At 42.8% G+C, this 24,588-nt stretch overlaps 1 protein-coding gene across 7 annotated transcripts in view; it reads left to right on the top strand.

Moving 5' to 3' along the window:
- The window catches only part of gria4a (glutamate receptor, ionotropic, AMPA 4a), a 213,281-nt gene that overhangs the window by 932 nt on the left and 187,761 nt on the right, over positions 1 to 24,588 (top strand). For all 7 annotated transcript variants that reach the window (XM_055896675.1, XM_055896676.1, XM_055896677.1 and 4 more), the window contains exon 2: positions 3,963 to 4,121. In XM_055896675.1, coding sequence (XP_055752650.1) covers positions 3,963 to 4,121 — 159 coding nt within the window. The remainder of the gene's footprint in view (positions 1 to 3,962; positions 4,122 to 24,588) is intronic.

The raw sequence follows: 24,588 nt of genomic DNA, 5'->3' as shown, positions 1-24,588 counted from the left end.
CCTGTGCTCATGAATGTTTTAGCGCGCAATGTTCCATATGGTGCTGTTCTGAGTCAGATCGCCACTGCAGCATCCTCCCGTGCCATACATAGCAGGATAACCCTATCTACCCGATCTGAGCCCTTCAGCACAGGCTAGACCCGGATCAAAGTTTCTATTAAATTAAACATGATCCACTGCCCTTCGTCAGTTATATACCCCATCCTATAACAGTCATACACACACACACACACACACACACACACACACACACACACACACACACACACACACACACACACACACACACACACACACACACACACACACACACACACACACACACACACACACACAGACACACACACACACAGAGACACACACTACACACACCGCGCTCTGTTCTAGAGGTGTGTGTTAATGTATGCTCTGCATCACTCCTTGTGGGATGCAGGAGGAGAGGCACTGTAATGAGACTCTGGCCTCTGACTCTGTCTCGCTCTTTTCACTGAGCTGCCGATAAAGTTAATATGCTTATATGGTCTGCTGGACACACACACACACACACACACACACACACACACACACACACACACACACACACACACACACACACACACACACACACACACACACACACACACACACACACACACACACACACACACACACACACACACACACACACACACACACACACACACACACACCACAGCCAATGCCCAGCCAAGGACAGCACGCAGTATGACTGTTCACTTGAGAATGCAATTGCACATCGCTTCAATGCACGTAAGTGGAATGGAACTTATTAAGGCAGAGGGAAATCAATTTCTTGGAGAATGTAAAAATAACATGTCATGTTGCATTCAACGGCTGAGAAATACACCTGTGTTACTGTAATTAATGCAGAGGAAAGATCAGTGATCGTGAGTTGCATTCAGGCTTCAGTAATACCCTGAGCAGTGTAGACTCTATGCTTGGGGTCTGAATTCTATTGCACTACTGTTGGTTGTCTGTGAATGACTTGTCAGTTGAGGCGATGTTTGGGATGTCTGTGAATGACTTGTCAGTTGAGGCGATGTTTGGGATGTCTGTGAATGACATGTAATTTGAGATGATGTTTGGGATGTTTGTGAATGACATGTAATTTGAGATGATGTTTGGGATGTTTGTGAATGACATGTAATTGGAGATGATGTTTGGGATGTTTGTGAATGACATGTAATTTGAGATGATGTTTGGGATGTCTGTGAATGACATGTAATTTGAGATGATGTTTGGGATGTTTGTGAATGACATGTAATTTGAGGCGATGTTTGGGATGTTTGTGAATGACATGTAATTGGAGATGATGTTTGGGATGTTTGTGAATGACATGTAATTTGAGATGATGTTTGGGATGTTTGTGAATGACATGTAATTTGAGATGATGTTTGGGATGTTTGTGAATGACATGTAATTTGAGATGATGTTTGGGATGTTTGTGAATGACATGTAATTTGAGATGATGTTGGTGAATGACCTGTAATTTGAGATGATGTATAATATAAATGAATATAAATGAGATTAAATAATATAAAAGGGTACAAAACCCGTCGAACACCAGAACATAACACCAGAACATGACACCAGAACATGACACCAGAACATGACACCAGAACATAACACCAGAACATGACACCAGAATATGACACCAGAACATGACACCAGAACACGACACCAGAACATGACACCAGAACATGACACCAGAACATAACACCAGAACATAACACCAGAACATAACACCAGAACATGACTTGCACAAAACATACAACAAACAATCACCGACAAAAACATGAGGGGAAACAGAGGGTTAAAAACACAACATGTAATTGATGGGATTGAAACCAGGTGTGATGGAAGACAAGACAAAACCAATGGAAAATGAAAAGAGGATCAGCGATGGCTAGAGGGTCGGTGACGTCGACCGCCGAACAACGCCCGAACAAGGAGAGGGACCGACTTCGGCGGAAGTCGTGACAGTGAATGACATGTAATTTTAGGTGACCTGTTTGTGAATGAGATGTAATTTGAGGTGATGTTTGGGATGTTTGTGATTGAGATGTAATTTGAGGTGATGTTTGGGATGTTTGTGATTGAGATGTAATTTGAGGTGATGTTTGGGATGTTTGTGAATGAGATGTAATTTGAGGCGATGTTTGGGATGTTTGTGAATGAGATGTAATTTGAGGTGATGTTTGGGATGTTTGTGAATGAGATGTAATTTGAGGTGATGTTTGGGATGTTTGTGAATGAGATGTAATTTGAGGTGATGTTTGGGATGTTTGTGAATGAGATGTAATTTGAGGTGATGTTTGGGATGTTTGTGAATGAGATGTAATTTGAGGTGATGTTTGGGATGTTTGTGATTGAGATGTAATTTGAGGTGATGTTTGGGATGTTTGTGAATGAGATGTAATTTGAGGTGATGTTTGGGATGTTTGTGAATGAGATGTAATTTGAGGTGATGTTTGGGATGTTTGTGAATGAGATGTAATTTGAGGTGATGTTTGGGATGTTTGTGAATGAGATGTAATTTGAGGTGATGTTTGGGATGTTTGTGAATGAGATGTAATTTGAGGTGATGTTTGGGATGTTTGTGAATGAGATGTAATTTGAGGTGATGTTTGGGATGTTTGTGAATGACATGTAATTTGAGGTGATGTTTGGGATGTTTGTGATTAGTGTCCGCTGTAATATTGGAAGGTTGTGATTTCAATCCCTGGTCGAGTCATAACAACGACTGTAAAAATCTGACTTGATGCATCTCTGCTTGGCACTCAGCGTTAAGAAGATAAATTGGGGGAAAGGTCCTGCAGTAGACTAGCGTCCTATCCAGGGGGTGTACTTTTAAACCAAGCGGACTCGTGCTACAAAAACAAGAGATAGGCTCCTGTGTTCTGGCTCACACAAGCTAAAACTACTTACTTACTGGCATGCCATTTGAGGTGATGTTTGGGATGTTTGTGAATGACATGCCATTTGGGGTGATGTTTGGGATGTTTGTGAATGACATGCCATTTGAGGTGATGTTTGGGATGTTTGTGAATGACATGCCATTTGAGGTGATGTTTGGGATGTTTGTGAAAGACATGCCATTTGAGGTGATGTTTGGGATGTTTGGGAATGACATGCCATTTGGAGGTGGTTGCCCTGCTCCCTTCCTCCCTCCTCCCCTGTCATAATTTCCTCGCTCCCTTTCACCCTCCTCGCCACTCTCCCTCTGTTCATCTGCCACCTTACTTTCTGATGTATCTCTCTCTTACTCTCTTACTCTCTCCCTCTCCCTCTCTCTCTCTCTCTCTCTCTCTCTCTCTCTCTCTCTCTCTCTCTCTCTCTCTCTCTCTCTCTCTCTCTCTCTCTCTCTCTCTCTCTCTCTCTCTCTCTCTCTCTCCCCATCTGTCTCTCTCTCTACTCCCTCTGTCTTACTCTTCCTCTGTCTCTCTTTCTCTCTCTCCCTCTGTCAATTCATTTTCAATTACCCTCTCTCTCTCTCTCTCTCTCTCTCTCTCTCTCTCTCCCCATCTCTCTCTCTCTCTCTCTCTCTCTCTCTCTCCCTCTCTATCTGTCTCCCTCTCTCTTTCTACTCCCTCTGTCTTACTCTCTCCCGCTCTCTACAGATTTCAGAATACCCCCCCCTCACCCATATCTCCCTATCCCCGCATTTTCTACCATATCTTTCTCTCCACTCTCTCCCATATATCCCACTCTCCCCCATATATCCCACCAATGCAAGGTTTCTCAAACTCAGTCCTGGGTGCACGTTTTGGTTTTTGCCCTTGCGCTATACAACTGATTCAAATAATCAAGCCTTGATGATTAGTTGGCTATTTGAATGTAGTGTAGTGCTAGGGCAAAAACCAAAATGGCCCAGGACCGAGTTTGAGACACCCTGTGCCAATGAAGCACAGTTAAAATCCAACTCTCTTTTTCTCCTCATCTAGGTGGTCTGTTTATCAGGAACACGGATCAAGAGTACACAGCGTTTCGATTGGCTATCTTCCTGCACAACACCAGCCCCAATGCCACAGAGGCTCCTTTCAACCTGGTACCCCATGTCGACAACATCGAGACAGCTAACAGCTTCGCCGTCACAAATGCCTGTGAGTACGACCAGATAAGAGTTTGTGTATGTGTGCGCGTGTGCACCCAAACCTTGTACCACACACATAGAGAAAATCTCAAACGCCTGTGAGGTGTATATGAGGCTATCATTCACTATAGGAACAGGGGCTGCTGTGTCAGCTTAGCTTTAGAACATGACTGATCTATGTCTACATTGAAATGAGAGAGGACTATGTGATGTTCAGATCCCTCAGGAAGTACATCTGCACTGTCAACCTAATGGAATCCCCATGGATCTCATCTTGGTAAATGGAGTTTAATGGAACTATTGGAACAGTTGGATTCCATGTGAATTACCTGGTCTTTCTTATGAGATAATCTCTGTCTAAACCTTCTTTCAATCGTCCCAGAGTTGTGTGTCATATTGAGGCCCAATAACTTGTTTTCTACGGTTGAGCCAGGCCAATTTCCACTGAGTGGAATTTGGCCCGAGGACTAAAGCTCTGTGGTTAATTTGGAAAATTGAATCAAGAGTAACAGAGGGAAATGAAAAGACACTATCATTTACTGGCTTGCCTGGAGATGGAATGGAATACATTATCCAAAAAGGCACCGGGGGAAGGAAATGAAGTGTGGTCGTGTGTTGGTGTATGTGTTGAATTAAGGATGCAGCTGCTGTCTTATCAAGACCAAATTTGGCAAAGTCATCCTCAACTACTCTCTCTCGCTAGCTGCTACTGCTGAGGGCAGCTTTGTTATGTCTATATGAAGGACTGTTGGTGACTTCCCTCTGACTGTAGAAGGCTGTGACTAGGCCTGATCACTGGAAATATACTTTGATTTCGGACGTTTGAAGGTCCTGAGAACATCGATATATGCCGTTGTCAGCGCTCACAAACAAAAGACAAAAAAAGATTGCCAAGCACTGGGCACAAACTGGTGATGCTTGGAGACGGAGCGTCTGCTTAGAACACTGCTCCACCGCAGTTCACAGTGATCTAGCAAGCCGCGAGAATACTGTGAATACTGATGATACCTGATGGTAATAGCGCATAATTGTTCATTATTTAGCTTTAAGCCTTCCCCAAACCATAGCCCTGACCTTAACCACTTGGAAATAATACCTACATGTAACTATTGATTGTGGAACAAATCCATACAATTACATAAAGGGATATTATTTTGAATGATACAGTGCTTTCAGAAAGTATTCATACCCCTTGACTTATTCCACATTTAGCTATGTTTTTTCTTACCCATCTACACACAATTCCCCATAATGAAGAAGTGAAAACATGTTTTTAGAAATGTTTGCAAATGTATTGAAAATTAAATATCTAATTTACATATTTACATATTCACACTCATGAGTCAATACATGTTAGAATCACCTTTGGTGGCGATTACAACTGTAAGTATTTCTCAGTAAGTCTCTAACAGCTTTGCACTCCTGGATTGTACAATATTTGCCCATTATTATTTTTTTAATTCTTCAAGCTCTGTCAAATTGGTTGTTCATCAATGATAGACAACCATTTTTAGGTCTTTCCATAGATTTTTCAAGTAGATTTAAGTCAAAACTCTAACTTGGCCACTCAGAATCATTCACTCTCTTATTTGTATGCAACTCCAATGTAGATTTGGCCTTGTGTTTTAGGTTATCGTCCTGCTGAAAGGTGTATTCATCTCCCAGTGTCTGGTGGAAAGCAGACTGAACCGGAATTTCCACCATGATTTTGCCTGTGCTTAGCTCCATGCCATTTATTTTTTATCGTAAAAATCTCTCCAGTCCTTAATGATTACAAGCATACCCATAACATGATGCAGCCACCAATATGCTTGAAAATATGGAGAGTGGTACTCAGTAAAGTGGTGTATTGGATTTGCCCCAAACATAAGACTTTGTATTCAGGACAAAAAGTTATTTGCTTTGCCACATTTTTTGCAGTATTGCTTTAGTGCCTTTGTTGTTTTGTTGTTTGTTGTTTGTTTTTTGTTGTTATTTTGTTGTTATTTTTCTCCTATCACAGCCATGAAACTCTGTAACTGTTTTAAAGTCACCATTGGCATCATGGTGAAATCCCTGAGCAGTTTCCTTCTTCTTTGGCAACTGAGTTAGGAATGACTCCCCTTATCTTTGTAGTGAATGGGTGTATTGATACACCATCCAAAATATAATTATTAATTTCACCATGCTCAAAAAGATATTCAATGTCTGCTTTTTTCATTTTTACCCATTTACCAATCAGTGCCCTTCTTTGCAAGGCATTTGAAAACCTCCCTGGTCTTTGTGGTTGAATCTGTGTTTGAAATTCACTGCTCAACTGAGGGACCGTACAGATAATTATATGTGTGGGGTACAGAGATGAGGTAGTCATAAAGAAAAATATGCAATACACCATTATTGCACACTGAGTGAGTCCATGCAACTTATTATGTGACTTGTTAAGCACCTGTTCACTCCTGAACTTATTTAGGCCATAACAAAGGGTGTAACATATTCACTGGGAGTCAGGAAGCAGGTGCACAAGGTGAGTTTAATAATAATAAAAGGCAGATAAACAAAACAAGAGAATCATACTAAAAGAGACTAAATACTTATACTGCCTGATGACTGAGGCTACTGAGGGCTAAATAAAGGGAAGGTGATCTAGGTGATGAGGTCCCGACGTCCGTAATAATGGGGAGCAGGTGCGCATAATGATGGTGCCAGGACCGGTGGTCAGTAGACTGGTGATGTCGAGCACTGGAGAGGGGAAGCGAGAGTTGGCATGACAAAGGGGTTGACTCAAGACATTTCACCTTTTAATTTTTTATTAATTTGTAAAAATGTCTATAAACAGAATTCCACTTTGACATTTAGGGGTATTCTGTGTAGGCCAGTGACAAAAATGTGTAATTTAATCCATTCTAAACTCAGACTGTAACACAACTAAATGTGAAGAAAGTTAAGGGTGTGAATACTTTATGAAGTATATTGTATCGTTTTGACAATATTACAAGTTTTATTTCCCTGACCAATCAAAACTTGTTTTCTCATGTTCTATCTTGTCTCTCTGCAGCAGACATATGGTGAGCAATATGTTTGGAACATAAAATCGCAATGAAATCACAGTATGGAATCACAGTGCATACTGTATAGAATCATGAGAATCGCAATGCATATTGTATTGGCACCTAAGTATCGTGATAATATTCTATCGTGAGGTCCCTGGCAATTACCAGGCCTAAACCTAAACCTTTGATATGTTTCTATTTTAACCCAATATCCTGTAACCACGTGGATTTAATGCATAAAAAAATAAACGTTGAATTTGGAAGGGAAATGATGAGATCTTGACGGACTGGGCTGCCATTGTGTGAAACAAGGACTGTTGAGGACTCTGTGTGATAAAACAGTGTTGATTGGTATCACTCTCTCACTATCTTGCTCTCTCTCTCTTTCTGTCTCTGTCTCTCAGACTGTGTGAAAGCTGGATAATTACAGACTAATGTTGCACGGTATACTGAAACTTCTGTACTTTTTCAATACTAGAACATGAAAAATGGTTCGGTACTAGAATTTTTGTTACATTCGGTACTTCTATCAAATGTATCTAGCGTCCTTTACTCATTGAGTGTGGATGAAGTCTGTCTATCAGCGCAGCCGATGTCCCCTTATATCGCGAGCGTACTGTGCATGCTACACTTAGTCATTGGTAGCTCTAGTCTGTCCTGAGGAACCACTGGGAGTCTGGGCTGCATCATGTTAGCTCCCCTCTCATACTGGCTCTAGTCTGTCCTGAGGAACCACTGAACTCACTGGGAGTCTGGGCTGCATCATGTTAGCTCCCCTCTCATACTGGCTCTAGTCTGTCCTGAGGAACCACTGGGAGTCTGGGCTAAATCATGTTAGCTCCCCTCTCATACTGGCTCTAGTCTGTCCTGAGGAACCACTGAACTCACTGGGAGTCTGGGCTGCATCATGTTAGCTCCCCTCTCATACTGACTCTAGTCTGTCCTGAGGAACCACTGGGAGTCTGGGCTGCATCATGTTAGCTCCCCTCTCATACTGGCTCTAGTCTGTCCTGAGGAACCACTGAACTCACTGGGAGTCTGGGCAGCATCATGTTAGCTCCCCTCTCATACTGACTCTAGTCTGTCCTGAGGAACCACTGGGAGTCTGGGCTGCATCATGTTAGCTCCCCACTCATGCTGAACAGAAGTTAACACACTTGAATAATGCAACATGACACGTAGACATGTTGAAACTGTTCATTAGTGTATGCAAAACAATGTCTCGAACACTTTACAATGCAATGAAGTACAGGTAGCTTCCAGCTTTGTAGGCTAACTTTCCTTGCTAGCTTAAAGCTGACTGTAAGAATATATCACCAATTCACTAGCATAATACTTTTTTGTGATAGCATGCAAACCATGAAGCAAAATATGCTGACTTCAAAAAGGATTGCCACCAAAAACAATAATTGCCAAAAATCTTTATTTGATAATTTGTCTCCCTCGCCTCAGTCACGTCTATCCTTTATATATATATATATATATATATATATATATATATATATATATATATACACTGCTCAAAAAAATAAAGGGAACACTTAAACAACACAATGTAACTCCAAGTCAATCACACTTCTGTGAAATCAAACTGTCCACTTAGGAAGCAACACTGATTGACAATAAATTTCACATGCTGTTGTGCAAATGGAATAGACAAAAGGTGGAAATTATAGGCAATTAGCAAGACACCCCCCAAAACAGGAGTGATTCTACAGGTGGTGACCACAGACCACTTCTCAGTTCCTATGCTTCCTGGCTGATGTTTTGGTCACTTTTGAATGCTGGCGGTGCTCTCACTCTAGTGGTAGCATGAGACGGAGTCTACAACCCACACAAGTGGCTCAGGTAGTGCAGTTCATCCAGGATGGCACATCAATGCGAGCTGTGGCAAAAAGGTTTGCTGTGTCTGTCAGCGTAGTGTCCAGAGCATGGAGGCGCTACCAGGAGACAGGCCAGTACATCAGGAGAAGTGAAGGAGGCCGTAGGAGGGCAACAACCCAGCAGCAGGACCGGTACCCCCGCCTACGGCCTCCTCCACGTCTCCTGATGTACACCAGTGCACCAGTCCCTCCTGCAGCAAAGCACCCACACAACATGATGCCGAAGAACAACATGGGATGGTGTTCTTCGGCTTGCAAGCTTCCCCCTTTTTCCTCCAAACATAACGAATGTCATTATGGCTAAACAGTTATATTTTTGTTTCATCAGACCAGAGGACATTTCTCCAAAAAGTACGATCTTTGTCCCCATGTGCAGTTGCAAACCATAGTCTGGCTTTTTTATGGCGGTTTTAGAGCACTGGCTTCTTCCTTGCTGAGCGGCCTTTCAGGATATGTCGATATAGGACTTGTTTTACTGTGGATATAAATACTTTTGTACCTGTTTCCTCCAGCATCTTCACAAGGTCCTTTGCTGTTGTTCTGGGATCGATTTGCACTTTTCGCACCAAAGTACGTTCATCTCCAGGGGACAGAATGCGGCTCCTTCCTGAGCGGTATGACGGCTGCGTGGTCCCATGGTGTTTATACTTGCGTACTATTGTTTGTACAGACGAACGTGGTACCTTCAGGTGTTTGGAAATTGCTCCCAAGTGTAACGGATGTGAAATGGCTAGCTAGTTAGCGGGTACGCGCTAGTAGCGTTTCAATCAGTTACGTCACTTGCTCTGAAACCTATTAGTAGTGTTGCCCCTTGCTCTGCAAGGGCCGTGGCTTTTGTGGAGCGATGGGTAACGACGCTTCGTGGGTGACTGTTGTTGATGTGTGCAGAGGGTCCCTTGTTCGCGCCCGTGTCTGGGCGAGGGGACGGTTTAAAGTTATACTGTTACATTGATGCTGTTGACCCGGATCACTGGTTGCTGCGGAAAAGGAGGAGGTTGAAAGGGGGGTGAGTGTAACGGATGTGAAATGGCTAGCTAGTTAGCGGGTACGCGCTAGTAGCGTTTCAATCAGTTACGTCACTTGCTCTGAAACCTATTAGTAGTGTTGCCCCTTGCTCTGCAAGGGCCGCGGCCTTTGTGGCGCGATGGGTAACGATGCTTTGTGGGCGACCGTTGTTAAAGTGTGCAGAAGGTCCCTGGTTCGCGCCTGTGTCGGTGCGAGGGGACGGTTTAAAGTTATACTGTTACACAAGGATGAACCAGACTTTCAGGGGTCTACAATTTTTTTCTGAGGTCTTGGATGATTTCTTTTGATTTTCCCATGATGTCAAGCAAAGAGGCATTGGGCTGTAAGTAGGCCTTGAAATACATCCACAGGTACAGGTACATCCACAGGTAATTGACTCAAATTATGTCAATTAGCCTATCAGAAGCTTCTAAAGCCGTTACATAATTTTCTGGAATTTTCCAAGCTGTTTATATGCACAGTCAACTCAGTTTATTTAATCTTCTGACTCACTGGAATTGTGATACAGTGAATTATAAGTTAAATAATCTGTCTGTAAACAATTGTTGGAAAAATACTTGTGTCATGCACAAAGTAGATGTCCTAAAGACTTGCCAAAACCGACTTCAACTGTGTATGCCTCTTCACTGTCCCAAAGTTTGGGGTCACTTAGAAATGTTCTTGTTTTTGAAAGAAAAGCATATTTTTTGTCCATTAAAATAACCTCAAATTGATCAGAAATACAGTGTAGACATTGTTAATGTTGTAAATGACGATTGTAGCAGGAAACAGCAGATTGTTAATGGAATATCTACATAGGCGTACAGAGGCCCATTATCAGCAACCATCACTCCTGTGTTTCAATGGCACGTTGTGATAGCTAATCCAAGTTTATCATTTTAAAAGGCTAATTGATCATTAGAAAACCCTTTCGCAATTATGTTAGCACAGCTAAAAACTTGTTATTGTTGTTCTGATTAAAGAAGCAATAAAACTGGCCTTCTTTAGACTAGTTGAGTATCTGAATCATCAGCATTTGTAGGTTTGATTACAGGCTCAAAATGGCCAGAAACAAAGTACTTTCTTCTGAAACTCGTCAGTCTAATCTTGTTCTGAGAAATTAAGGCTATTCCATGTGAGAAAATGCCAAGAAACTGAAGATCTGGTACAATGCTGTGTACTACTCCCTTCACAGAACAGCGCAAACTGTCTCTAACCTGAATAGAAAGAGAAGTGGGAGGCCCTGGTGCACAACTGAGCAAGAGGACAAGTACATTAGAGTGCCTAGTTTGAGAAAAAGGCACCTCATAAGTCCTCAACTGGCAGCTTCATTAAATAGTACCTGCAAAACACCAGTCTCAACATCAACAGTGAAGAGGCAACTCCGGGATGCTGGTCTTCTAGGCAGAGTTGCAATGAAAATGCCATATCTCAGACTGGCCAATAAAAATAAAAGATGGGCAAAAGAACACAGACACTGGACAGAGAAACTCCGCCTAGAAGACCAGCATCCCGGAGTCACCTCTTCACTGTTGACATTGAGACTGTTGTTTGATCAATGTGATGTTATTTTAATGGACCAAATGTTGCTTTTCTTTCAAACATTTCTAATTGACCAGAAACTTTTGAATGGTAGTGTGTATATATATATATATAACATTTGTTTTTGTTTGTTGTTGTTGCACAAAACAGGCAGTATACAAACAAACAAACAAACAATAACAATATTATGGAATGTATTCAGACCCCTTGACTTTTTCAAAATGTTGTTACATTACAGCCTTATTTTAAAATGGATTAAATTGTTTTCCCCTCATCAATCTAAACACAACAAACAATAATGACAAAGAAAAAATAGTTTTTTAGACATTTTGCAAATGTTTAAAAAAAATATAGACAAAAAATACCTTATATACATAAATATTCAGACCCTTTGCTTTGATATATTTATCACATTGACTGGTCTAGGAATCTGGTCAGTATCTGCAGGCTGATTTTTGATAACATCTCTGTCAGCAATGGAGATCCCTTTTATATCACTCTTTTTAATAAAACTTGTAAGGCGTTGGGTTGCAAGCAGAATTCCCAAAAACCTAATTTCTGAAGGGAGTAAAATAGAAATTCATGCTCCATTGTATCGAAGGCTTCATACAAGTCTTAGAAGACAATAAAACTAATCTTCAAAGATTAGATCAGAATAGTCAATATGGTTTAATTAACACCAGTCGGATACTTATAGATATAAATGAATGTCTATTCATGAAGCTAGACTGGGTCACCTCTACAATTGAGTCCAATACCACTTTCATTCTTTTTGCAAATTATATAGGGTAATATTTTGTAGTCGTTGTTGAGAAGACAGATTGGATGCTAATTATCCAGGAGAAGCAAGTCTTTCTTGGGCTTAGGATCAATGTAATCAGACCTTTAGTTCAAACTGGAAGGGAGAGCATTATTTGCTATGCTTTCTGAAAGGACCTCCAAAAGAAAAGGGGCTAACTGTTGAAAAACTGTTTTGTAAAACTCAGCAGATATACCATCAGTCCCAGGAGACGTTTTATTATATTTAAGGTGTTCAATAGAATAAATTATCTCTTCAAATATAATAGGGTCATCACCAAAGTTCCCTCTAATTTATTTCGGCACTGAGCAATTTTCAGGCCTGCTGAGAGCAAACTTGAATGTTGTGAAAATTCTGTGCAACTTCCACCGTGCGTTTACTGTGAACACTGAGGCTGTACCCACTTTAAGTTACCGTTTTACTGTGAACACTGAGGCTGTACCCACTTTAAGTTCCAGTTTTACTATGAACACTGAGGCTGTACGCTGTGCAATCCGGTTTCCGAGCCGGTCACGGGTGCACCTCAGTCACGCTCAAGGTACTAAACGATATCATAACCGCCATCGATAAAAGACAGTACTGTGCAGCCGTCTTCATCGACCTGGCCAAGGCTTTCGACTCTGTCAATCACCATATTCTTATCGGCAGACTCAGTAGCCTCGGTTTTTCTAATGACTGCCTTGCCTGGTTCACCAACTACTTTGCAGACAGAGTTCAGTGTGTCAAATCGGAGGGCATGTTGTACGGTCCTCTGGCAGTCTCTATGGGGGTACCACAGGGTTCAATTCTCGGGCCGACTCTTTTCTCTGTATATATCAATGATGTTGCTCTTGCTGCGGGCGATTCCCTGATCCACCTCTACGCAGACGACACCATTCTGTATACATCTGGCCCTTCCTTGGACACTGTGCTATCTAACCTCCAAACGAGCTTCAATGCCATACAACACTCCTTCCGTGGCCTCCAACTGTTCTTAAACTCTAGTAAAACCAAATGCATGCTTTTCAACCGTTCGCTGCCTGCACCCGCACGCCCGACTAGCATCACCACCCTGGACGGTTCCGACCTAGAATATGTGGACATCTATAAGTACCTAGTTGTCTGGCTAGACTGCAAACTCTCCTTCCAGACTCATATCAAACATCTCCAATCCAAAATCAAATCTAGAGTCGGCTTTCTATTTCGCAACAAAGCCTCCTTCACTCACGCCGCGAAACTTACCCTAGTAAAACTGACTATCCTACCGATCCTCGACTTCGGCGATGTCATCTACAAAATAGCTTCCAATACTCTACTCAGCAAACTGGATGCAGTCTATCACAGTGCCATCCGTTTTGTCACCAAAGCCCCAAATACTACCCACCACTGCGACCTGTATGCCCTAGTCGGCTGGCCCTCGCTACATGTTCGTTGTCAGACCCACTGGCTCCAGGTCATCTACAAGGCTATGCTAGGTAAAGTGCCGCCTTATCTCAGTTCACTGGTCACGATGGCTACACCCACCCGTAGCACGCGCTCTAGCAGGTGTATCTCACTGATCATCCCTAAAGCCAAAACCTAATTTGGCCGCCTTTCCTTCCAGTTCTCTGCTGCCTGCGACTGGAACGAATTGCAAAAATCTCTGAAGTTGGAGACTTTTATCTCCCTCAACAACTTTAAACATCTGCTATCTGAGCAGCTAACCGATCGCTGCAGCTATACATAGTCCATCGGTATATAGCCCACCCAATTTACCTACCTCACCCCCATACTGCTTTTATTTATTTACTTTTCTGCTCTTTTGCACACCAGTATCTCTACTTGCACATGATCATCTGATGATTTATCACTCCAGTGTTAATCTGCTAAATTGTAATTATTCGATTTATTGCCTACCTCCTCATGCCTTTTGCACACATTGTATATAGATTCTCTTTTTTTCCACCATGTTATTGACTTGTTTATTGTTTACTCCATGTGTAGCTCTGTGTTGTTGTCTGTTCACACTGCTATGCTTTATCTTGGCCAGGTCGCAGTTGCAAATGAGAACTTGTTCTGAACTAGCCTACCTGGTTAAATAAAGGTGAAATAAAAAATAAATAAATAATAAACTACCCACTTTAAGTTACAGTTTTACTGTGAACACTGAGGCTGTACCCACTTTAAGTTACAGTTTTCACAGTGGCCAAGTAGGCTACTGTGGCTATTTGATCACAATGCAGGCCTACCAGAGTGGCCTACCATCAAAAACAATGGAGAAAATGCAATAACATTTTAACATGGAAATAGCTGTTCTATCATTCAGCTTACAGTAGCAGCCAATGTATGTTCTTCAATGTAGGCCTACATTCCATCAGACATTAACCTGTTTATGCACTTGTCCTTCAGGAAAGGAGATGATGGAAAATGTTGTTTTGTTGTTTATTGTAAGAAACCAATTTACAAAATAAAATGCATTATTATTCCCATTCCATTATTACAGAGAATCAGACAAATGATGCTACCCTTGGTTACTTAGATTATTCAAGCCTGTCTCAAATGCAACACTGCCCCTTTAAGACAAAAAAAGCTCTTCACCAGACTCCCTTTTCAAAGTTGTCTAGAAATATACATGTTTAGTGCTCTTGTACTAAGCAATCTCTCCACTATTGCAGACTACAAATGATCTATAACTGGGCTAATATCTCACTGTCTAGCAAAGGATATGAACAAAATGTGCACAAGTGGCGACATGAAGCGCTCGCTTTGATCTCTAAACAAGCGCATCTACTCACCAACTCTGATGCTGTAGTGTAAACACAGTCCAGTTCAAAGTAAATGGCACAAATCCACATATGGTCTAGTTGCATGAGTACGGCCTGAGTCGTGCATGCCAATGCAATAGAATCTTTCTCCGATGTGTTCTGCCTACTTCATTTTTATTTTTTATTTAACCTTTATTTCTCTAGGTAAGTCAGTTTTATTTTACAATTGTATTTTTTTGGCCTACCCCGGCCAAACCCTCCCCTAACCTGAAAGACACTGTGTCAATTGTGTGCCGCCCTATGGGACTCCCGATCACGGCTGGTTGTGATACAGCTCGGGATCGAACCAGGGTCTGTACTGACACCTCTAGCACTGAGATGCAGTGCCTTAGACCGCTTCCATAGTTTGTTTTGTTTCGGAATGTTGCATAGAAAGCGGCTAATATTGCATTGATTTGATCACATTTACCACAGTAAAGAGAAACGTTGATAGTGTTAACTGACAGGAAAAACTCTAAAAGGTTGAGTGAAATTCAATCTCGAGCTTCTCTCTGGAGTGAGCTGCTCGGCAGACTGGGGGCTACTGCGCGCTCGCTCACGCTCGCAGCTTAGAGTGAAAATTGGTCATCACACTGCTTCTGAGAATATGTTTTTTTACAATATACATTTCTGTAGAAGATAAAACAAAAGCTTTTTATTAGTTTGGGATTATCTGTGATGAGACCATTCATTTGTTGAATGGTATTCTTTTTAGAGTGGTATTTTTCTAACCTGAAAAAATACAATTATTTTTGTTCATCATTCTAGTTCTGACAAAGACTCCTTTTGCTTTCAGTTGAAACATATCATCCAACTCGTGTTGTAGATAAATCAGAACAGATTTGTCCTCTTCTGAAAGACTTTCAACAGGATCAACTTTTTATTATTTCCTTCTTTCCCCCCCGTGTGATAGCAAATGACAGACAGGCAATAATCTTCAAAAAGTACATAGGTCCACCACCCCCCCCATACCACTCCTTCCCTGTGGGCCAGAAAACAAAGAAAGTTCAAAAAAAGATGAAAATACACTACCTTTCAACAGTTTGGGGTCATTTAGAAATGTTCTTGTTTTTGAAAGAAAAGCACATTTTTTGTCCTTTAAAATAACATCAAATTGATCAGAAATACAGTGTAGACATTGTTAATGTGGTAAATGACTATTGTAGCTGGAAACGGCAGATTTTTTATGGAATATCTACATAGGCGTACAGAGGCCAATTATCAGCAACCATCACTCCTGTTCCAATGGCACGTTGTGTTAACTAAATCAAGTTTATCATTTTAAAAGGCGAATTGATCATTAGAAAACAATTTTGCAATTATGTTGGCGCAGCTGAAAACGTATTAAAGAAGCAATAAAACTGGCCTTCTTTAGACTAAGTTGAGTATCTGGAGCATCAGCATTTATGGGTTTAATTACAGGCTCAAAATGGCCAGAAACAAAGTACTTTCTTCTGAAACTCGTCAGTCTATTCTTGTTCTGAGAAATGAAGGCTATTCCAAGTGAGAAATTGCCAAGAAACTGAAGATCATGTACACTGCTGTGTACTACTCCCTTCACCGAACAGCGTAAACTGTCTCTAACCAGAATAGAAAGAGGAGTGGGAGGCCCTGGTGCACAACTAAGCAAGAGGACAAGTACATTAGAGTGTCTAGTTTGAGAAAAAGACACCTCATAAGTCCTCAACTGGCAGCTTCATTAAATAGTACCCACAAAACACCAGTCTCAACATCAACAGTGAATAGCTAACTCCGCGATGCTGGCCTTTAAGGCAGAGTTGCAATGAAAATGCCATATCTCAGAATGGCCAATAAAAATAAAAGATTAAGATGGGCAAAAGAACATAGACACTGGACAGAGGAACTCCGCCTAGAAGGCCAGCATCCCATCAACTTGCAACTTATTTTGTGACTTGTTAAGCAAATGTTTACTCCTGAACGTCTTTAGGCTTGCCATAACAAAGGGGTTGAATACTTATTGATTCAAGAAATTTCAGCTTTTGATTTTTTATGACTTTGTAAATATTTCTAAATACATAATTCCACTTCGACATTATGGTGTATTATGTGTAAGCCAGTAACACATCTCAATGTAATAATTTTTTAATTCAGGCTGAAACACAACAAAATGTGGAAAAGGTTGAGGCGTGTGAATATTTTCAGAAGGCACTGTGTGTGTTGAGCGATAGCTGAGATTGTTCTTTACAAAGTCAAATAGACACTGAGCGTACAAAACATTAGGAACACTATCCTAATGATGTGTTTTACAACCTTTGCCCTCAGTTCAGCCTCAATTCATCATGGCATGGACTACAAGGTGTCGAAAGCGTTCCACAGGGATGCTGGCCCATGTTGACTCCAATGCTTCCCATAGTTGTCATGTTGGTTGAATGTCCTTTGGGTGGTGGACCAATCTTTATACACATGGGAAACTGTTGAGCGTGAAAAACCTGCAGCTTTGCAGTTCTTGACTCACTCAAACCGGTACACCTGCTACTTACTACTATACCCTGTTCAAAGGCACTTAAATATTTTGTCTTCTCCAAATTCCCTTTTTATTTGCACTGACTCCCTTGCACTGGGTCGATGTAATGTTTTGTACACAGTGCAATTACCTCTATGGTCAGTAAGGGGAGTGGCCAGAATGTTAACAGCGTTCCTTACTACGCCAGCGTTCCTTACTACGCCAAGTGAAAGACCTGTCATTAGGAAACTTTACTCTTCAAATATCTGTAATAGTAAATCGTTCTATAAACTGCCTCAAACTTGTCTTCATGGAAGTTGACTGTCCCGGAGGCCATCTATCAATTAAATGATTCAGAGCAATATTCCAATCCCCACCTATTATAAGTAAATCATTAGGAAACTTGGTTAGCCAATGGAGAATACGCTTTTCCAAATAACTGATAATTTTTTAAGTATCAAATTGTACCCAGAAATGTTTGTAATAATAAATGTCATTGTTGATTACAGGAAAAATAAAGCGACCAGAAGGGTAACAATCTGAGTGCAAAACATTGCCATTGAAATTATTCTTTAGAGTGGTGACTCATTGTAATGAACACGATGGGAGACAGAGAGCTGGTTTCAAGCACAGGGCGCAGCAGGAGTTTATTGTAAAGGACCACAGGAGGCAGGTGGCTGGGTCCAGGGGCAGGCAGAAGGTCATACACAGGAGGAGGCAGGTAGCTGGGTCCAGGGGCAGGCAGAAGGTCGTACACAGGAGGAGGCAGGTAGCTGGGTACAGGGGCAGGCAGAAGGTCATACACAGGGGTCCAAACAGGCAACATTACAGGCAGGGAAAAGGCTCGTAACGTCATCCGGGAGATCTGGCAATAGGTTGATAACAGGATATCCGATAGGCGAAAGTACAGGCAGGGAATAGGCAAAAGACGTTGTTAGTGAGGCAGGCAAAAACTACCATACAAGGGAGGAGTAACTCACAGGAAACCCAGAGCTCTGAACGACGTGTGTCACAAAACAAACAATACCTCACAGTGATGGGGTGCAAAGAACTGAACTAAATACTGTGTGATAATGATACGCAGGGGTGTGAACAGGTGATCAGAATTCAGGTGATTGGGATCTGAAGAGTGAGCTGCGTTCAGGGGATCTATGTGGTTGAGAGTGTAAGTTGGAAGCAGACGTCACAGTATCCTCCCCCCCCCCCCCTCCACGGTGGCCTATGAAGCTGAGCAGGGGGCCTCCCCCGGGGACGTGGAACTGATGGTGGAAAGCTAGGATCATGGCTGGGTTGAGGATGTCCTGGGCGGGTACCCGGGACCGTTCTTCGGGTCTGTACCCCTCCCAGGCGCTTGGAGTCAAGGAGGGCTTGGACAGAATCAGCCGGTACACCGCTGTTGTCAAATGGAGGGTGTGCGCCACTGGAGGATGGAGAGGGCTGTACGTCACAGGCTTGAGAAGGGACACATGGAAGGATGAGGAGATCCGGTAATGGCGGGGCAACTGGAGATGGTAGGTGACAGAATTGATGCGGTGTATTATTTTGAAGGGACCAAGGAACCGGGAACGTTTTGCAGGGGTCACAAAGCCGGATGTCCTGGGTAGAGAGCCGCATATGTTGCCCAGGGTGAAAGAGTGGAGTAGGTTGGCAAACCGTTTCTGGGAGAGGGAAGCTTGATGCCTGTGCTGATGTGTGGTCTCCCAAACCTGCTCGCTCCAACGAAACCACTCACTCATCGACGGCAGGCACATTTCCGGGCTCTGTCTCCCATGGGAACACGGGGGGTTGGTATCTGAGGACACACTGAAAAAGAGTGAGATGGAGTGAGGAATGCACCAGGGAGTTTTGTGCGTTTTCGGCCCAGGCTAGATAACAACTCAACTTGTGTGGTTTTTTGGGTGCAGTGTTGGCGAAGGTTCTTCCCTATTTCCTGATTCAGGCGTTCCGTCTGCCCGTTGGTTTGGGGATGGTATCTGGAGGATAGGCTGATGGAGACCCCCAGTTGGTTGCAGAAGGCTCGCCAAATCCTGGAGATGAACTGGGGTCCCCGATCTGAAACAATGTCTTCCGGGATCCTATACAGACGAAACACCTGTTGGACCTTGCACTCGGCCATTTCGATGGCATTATGTAGATGCGTAAAGGGAATGAGTTGGCACATCTTACCACTAGAATAGTAGTGAAGCCCGAAGAGTCTGGCAGATCAGTGAGGAACTCCATGGTGATGTGGGACCATGGTCTGTGTGGTGTAGGTAAAGGCTCGAGCTTACCTGTAGGTAGTTCGCGAGGGCTTTTTGCCGATGCACAGATGGGACAGGAAAGAACGTAATCTTGGACATCTGCTGTTAGGGATGGCCACCAGAATGTGCATGTCAGTAGCTCTGTGGTCCAGGTGATCCCAGGCTGGCAGAACTCAGCGAGGTATGGCACCACTGCATTAGTTGGGGTCTGACGGACACCGGAACGTAGGTCTTGCCTGCGAGGTCCTGGGTTGTGGCGTAGGGCCTCTTGGACCCCTGATTGGATTTCCCACTGTATGGGTCCCACGACACAAGACTGAGGCAGGATGGGCTCGGGAGCTGGGTTAGAGGAAGGGGAATCAAATAGATGGATAAGGAATCAGCCTTCACATTTTTATTGACAGGTAGATAGGTGACAGTGAAGTAGAAGCGGGTGAAGAAGAGTGCCCAGCGAGACTGTCTGGGGGTTGAGCCTCTTAGCACTTCTTAAGTACTCCAAATTGCGGTGGTCGGTAAGGACAAGGAATGGGTGACTCTAACCAGTGGCACCACAGTGTACAGTTTTTTTGACTGGTAAGAGCTGAGTGGGGAGCGATTGTGCTGCTGCAGTTTTGGATGAACCGACGGTAGTAGTTGGAAAATCCTAGGAAACGTTGTAGTTCCTTTAAGGTGGTAGGTTTGGGCCAGTTAAGCACGGCCGTGACTTTGCCTTTATCCATGTTAACCCCTCCTGGTGTCAACACAAAACCTAGGAAGGTTACCGTAGTAACGTGAAAGGCGCTGTTCTCAGCCTTGACATAAAGATGGTGATCCTGTAGCCGTTGGAGGACCTGTTGCACATACTGTACGTGTTCTGCAATGGAGTAAGAGTAGATCAAGATATCGTCAATGTACACAATGAGGAAATGGTTGATCATGTCCTGGAAAACTTCATTCATGAAGGACTGGAAGACTATTCGTAGTGACAGGTATTCGTAGTGACCCTTAACCTGTCTAGGATCAGCGTGGCGCTAGCGGCACACCCCCCCCCCCCCCACTGAAAAACCAGTGCCGCGAAATTCAAAAAAAATATTTTTTTTAAATATTTAACTTTCACACATTAAAGTCCAATACAGCTAATGAAAGACACAGATCTTATGAATCCAGTCAACATTTCCGATTTTTAAAATGTTTTACAGGGAAGACACAATATGTAAAGATGTACATCTATTACCTAAAAACACATTAGCATAATCCACCATCTTTTATTTGTCCACCAACACCAGTAGCCATCACCAATTCGGCTAAACTAAGATATTTATAGCCCCTAACCAACAAAAAAACTCATTAGATGACAGTCTGATAACATATTTATGGTATGGGATAGGTTTTGTTAGAAAAAAGTGCATATTTCAGGTATATGGCATAGTTTACAATTGCACCCACCATCACAAATGGACTAGAATAATTACAATGAGCAACGTGTTTACCTAACTACTAATCATCAAACATTTCGTAAAAATACACAGCATACACGAATCGAAAGACACAGATCCTGTGAATACAGACAATATTTCAGATTTTCTAAGTGTCTTACAGCGAAAACACAATAAATCGTTATATTAGCTTAGCACATAGCAATTAGCAGCCCAGCATTGATTCTAGCCAAAGTGAGCGATAAAAGTCAACATCGCCAAAAGATATTAATTTTTTCACTAACCTTCTCAGAATTCTTCCGATGACACTCCTGTAACATCACATTACAACATGCATATACAGTTTGATCGAAAATGTTTATATTTAGCCACCAAAATCATGGTTAGACAATGTGAAATGTAGACAAGCTGGTAAAGAAAACGTCCTTGCGCCACTTAGACAGTGATCTACTCTTATACATAAATACTCATAAACGTGACTAAAAAATATAGGGTGGACAGGGATTGATAGACAATTTAATTCTTAATACAATTGCGTTATTACATTTTTTAATTTATCCTTACTTTTCAATACAGTTTGCGCCAAGCGAAGCTACGTCAAAAAACATGGCGTCCTAAGCCACTAAAATGTTTCGACAGAAACACGATTTATCATAATAAAAATGTCCTACCTTGAGCTGTTCTTCCATCAGTATCTTGGGCAAAGGATCCTTTCTTGGGAGAAATCGTCTTTTGGTGGAAAGCTGTCCTCTTGCCATGTGGAAATGTCAACTAAGTTCGGGATGAACTGAAAAGCGTGCCCAACTTTTCACATCGTTGCAAAAATAAATGTCCCAAAATCGCACTAAACGGATATAAATTGCTATAAAACGCTTTAAATTAACTACTTTGTGATGTTTGTAACTCCTATAACGAGTGAAAAGATGACCGGAGAAATATAACAGGCTAAACTAACGCTTGGAACAGGAGAGGGTCGGTGTCTTCCACGCGCGTTACGCAGCAAGAAAAGACTTGCACCCCTCTCTCCACAATAGAGGCACAGGTAATCACGTAACCTCCGATGTCTCTCAGCAGGCGTGGAGGGGTGTAGGCCGAGTTGCCTGGGTTCGGGGCTTTTAGACCGTAGTGGACGAGAGAAGGGGGTGGAAGACTCGCAGGCCATGAGCGACTGTATAGGTCTGCAGAAGACTCGCAGGCCATGGGCGACTGTATAGGTCTGCAGAAGACTCGCAGGCCATGGGCGACTGTATAGGTCTGCAGAAGACTCGCAGGCCATGGCGACTGTATAGGTCTGCAGAAGACTCGCAGGCCATGGGCGACTGTATAGGTCTGCAGAAGACTCGCAGGCCATGGGCGACTGTATAGGTCTGCAGAAGACTCGGAGGCAGGTAGCTGGGTCCAGGGGCAGGCAGAAGGTCATACACAGGGGTTCCAAACAGGCAACAGTACAGACAGGGAAAAGGTTCATAACGTTGTCCGGGAGATCAGGCAATAGGTTGATAACAGGAAATCAGAGGGGTTATTAAAGTACAGACAGGGGGGAAAAAAAAGGCATTGTTAGTGAGGCAAGCAAAAACTATCATTCACGGGAGGATTAAATCACGGGAAAAACAAAGCTCCGAATAGAAGTGTGTCACAAAACACACAAAACAATACCTCACAATGACGCTGTGCACAGAATTGAACTAAATAGTGTGTGGTACTGACATACAGGTGTGTGAACAGGTGATCAGAATTCAGGTGATTGGGATCTGGAGAGTGAGCTGCGTTCAGGGGATCTATGTGTTTGAGAGTGTGAGTTGGAAGCAGACGTTACATTTGTGAACTGTGAGAGAGCCATAAATAATTTCCCCACTGCGATCTCCAGAAGTTGACGTCAGTAGAAATAGAATTAGACTCTTGAAAAAAACATATATCGGTTTGAAAGCTGTTTCGATAATAATAATAATAATAAGGCTTTGTGCTTTACATTATTTCTAGCATTGAGTCAGTCTCGTCTCTCCTGTCTCTCTCACTGTGTGTGAATGACGTCATTAGGTCTTAAAGAGGTCTTATATAAGAAGAGATTGCTTCTTCTATGCACATGTTGTTGATCAGAACAATAAATAAGTCCCAAATGTAAAGGAAACAGATTGTTTGTCATCTGCAGTCTCATGAAATCAGCCAAAAGAAGATCAATAACTCACTGCATTCACACACTCCTATTGAATATGCATTCACCATGTGTGTGTGTGTGTGTGTGTGTGTGTGTGTGTGTGTGTGTGTGTGTGTATGTGTGTGTGTGTGTGTGTGTGTGTGTGTGTGTGTGTGTGTGTGTGTGTGTGTGTGTGTGTGTGTGTGTGTGTGTGTGTGTGAGAGAGAGAGAGAGAGAGAGAGAGAGCGAGATACTGTGTCAGTAGTGACCTGGGGTCTGGGCCTGTTCTTAGGGTTCCGCTCTGGTGAACTTGGGTCTCACTCCAGTCTCAGTAACAGTATCTCTCTCCAGACAGGATCTCTCTCCAGTCACAGTAACAGGGTCTTTCTCTAGTCACAGTAACAGGGTCTCACTCCAGTCACAGTAACAGGATCTCTCTCCAGACAGGGTCTCACTTTAGTCACAGTAAAAGGGTTTCTCTCCAGACAGGATCTCTCTCCAGTCACAGTAGCAGGGTCTTTCTCTAGTCACAGTAACAGGATCTCTCTCCAGAAAGGGTCACACTCCAGTCACAGTAACAGGGTCTCTCTAAAGACAGGGTCTCACTCCAATCACAGTAATATGGTCTCTCTCCATTCACAATAACAGGGTCTCTCTCCAGACAGGGTCTCTCTCCAGTCACAGTATTAGGGTCTCACCCCAGTCACAGTAACAAGATATCCAGACAGGGTATCACTCCAGTCACAGTAACAAGATATCCAGACAGGGTATCACTCCAGTCACAGACCCTGTCTGGAGAGAGACCTGTTACTGTGACTAGAAAGAGACTGTTACTGTGACTGGAGGGAGACCTTGTCTGGAGAGAGACCCTGCTACTGTGACTGGAGTGAGACAGGGCCTTTCTCCTGTCACAGTTACAGGGTCTCTCTCCAGACAGGGTCTCTCTCCAGACAGGGTCCCACTCTAGTCACAGTAACAGGGTTTCTTTCCAGACAGGGTCTCTCACCAGTAACAGGGTCTCTTTCCAATCACAGTAACAGGGTTTCTCTTCAGACAGGGTCTCACTCCAGTCACAGTAACAGGGTATCTCTCCAGACAGAGTCTCACTCACTCCAGTCACAGTAACAGGGTCTCTCTCCAGACAGAGTCTCACTCACTCCAGTCACAGTAACAGGGTCTCTTTCGAGACAGGGTCTTTCTCCAG

Source organism: Salvelinus fontinalis, chromosome 33, assembly GCF_029448725.1.
Source record: "Salvelinus fontinalis isolate EN_2023a chromosome 33, ASM2944872v1, whole genome shotgun sequence".
NCBI lineage: Eukaryota > Metazoa > Chordata > Actinopteri > Salmoniformes > Salmonidae > Salvelinus > Salvelinus fontinalis.
Note: the sequence above shows the minus strand (reverse complement) of the source record. Positions and strands in the feature narration are given on the sequence as shown.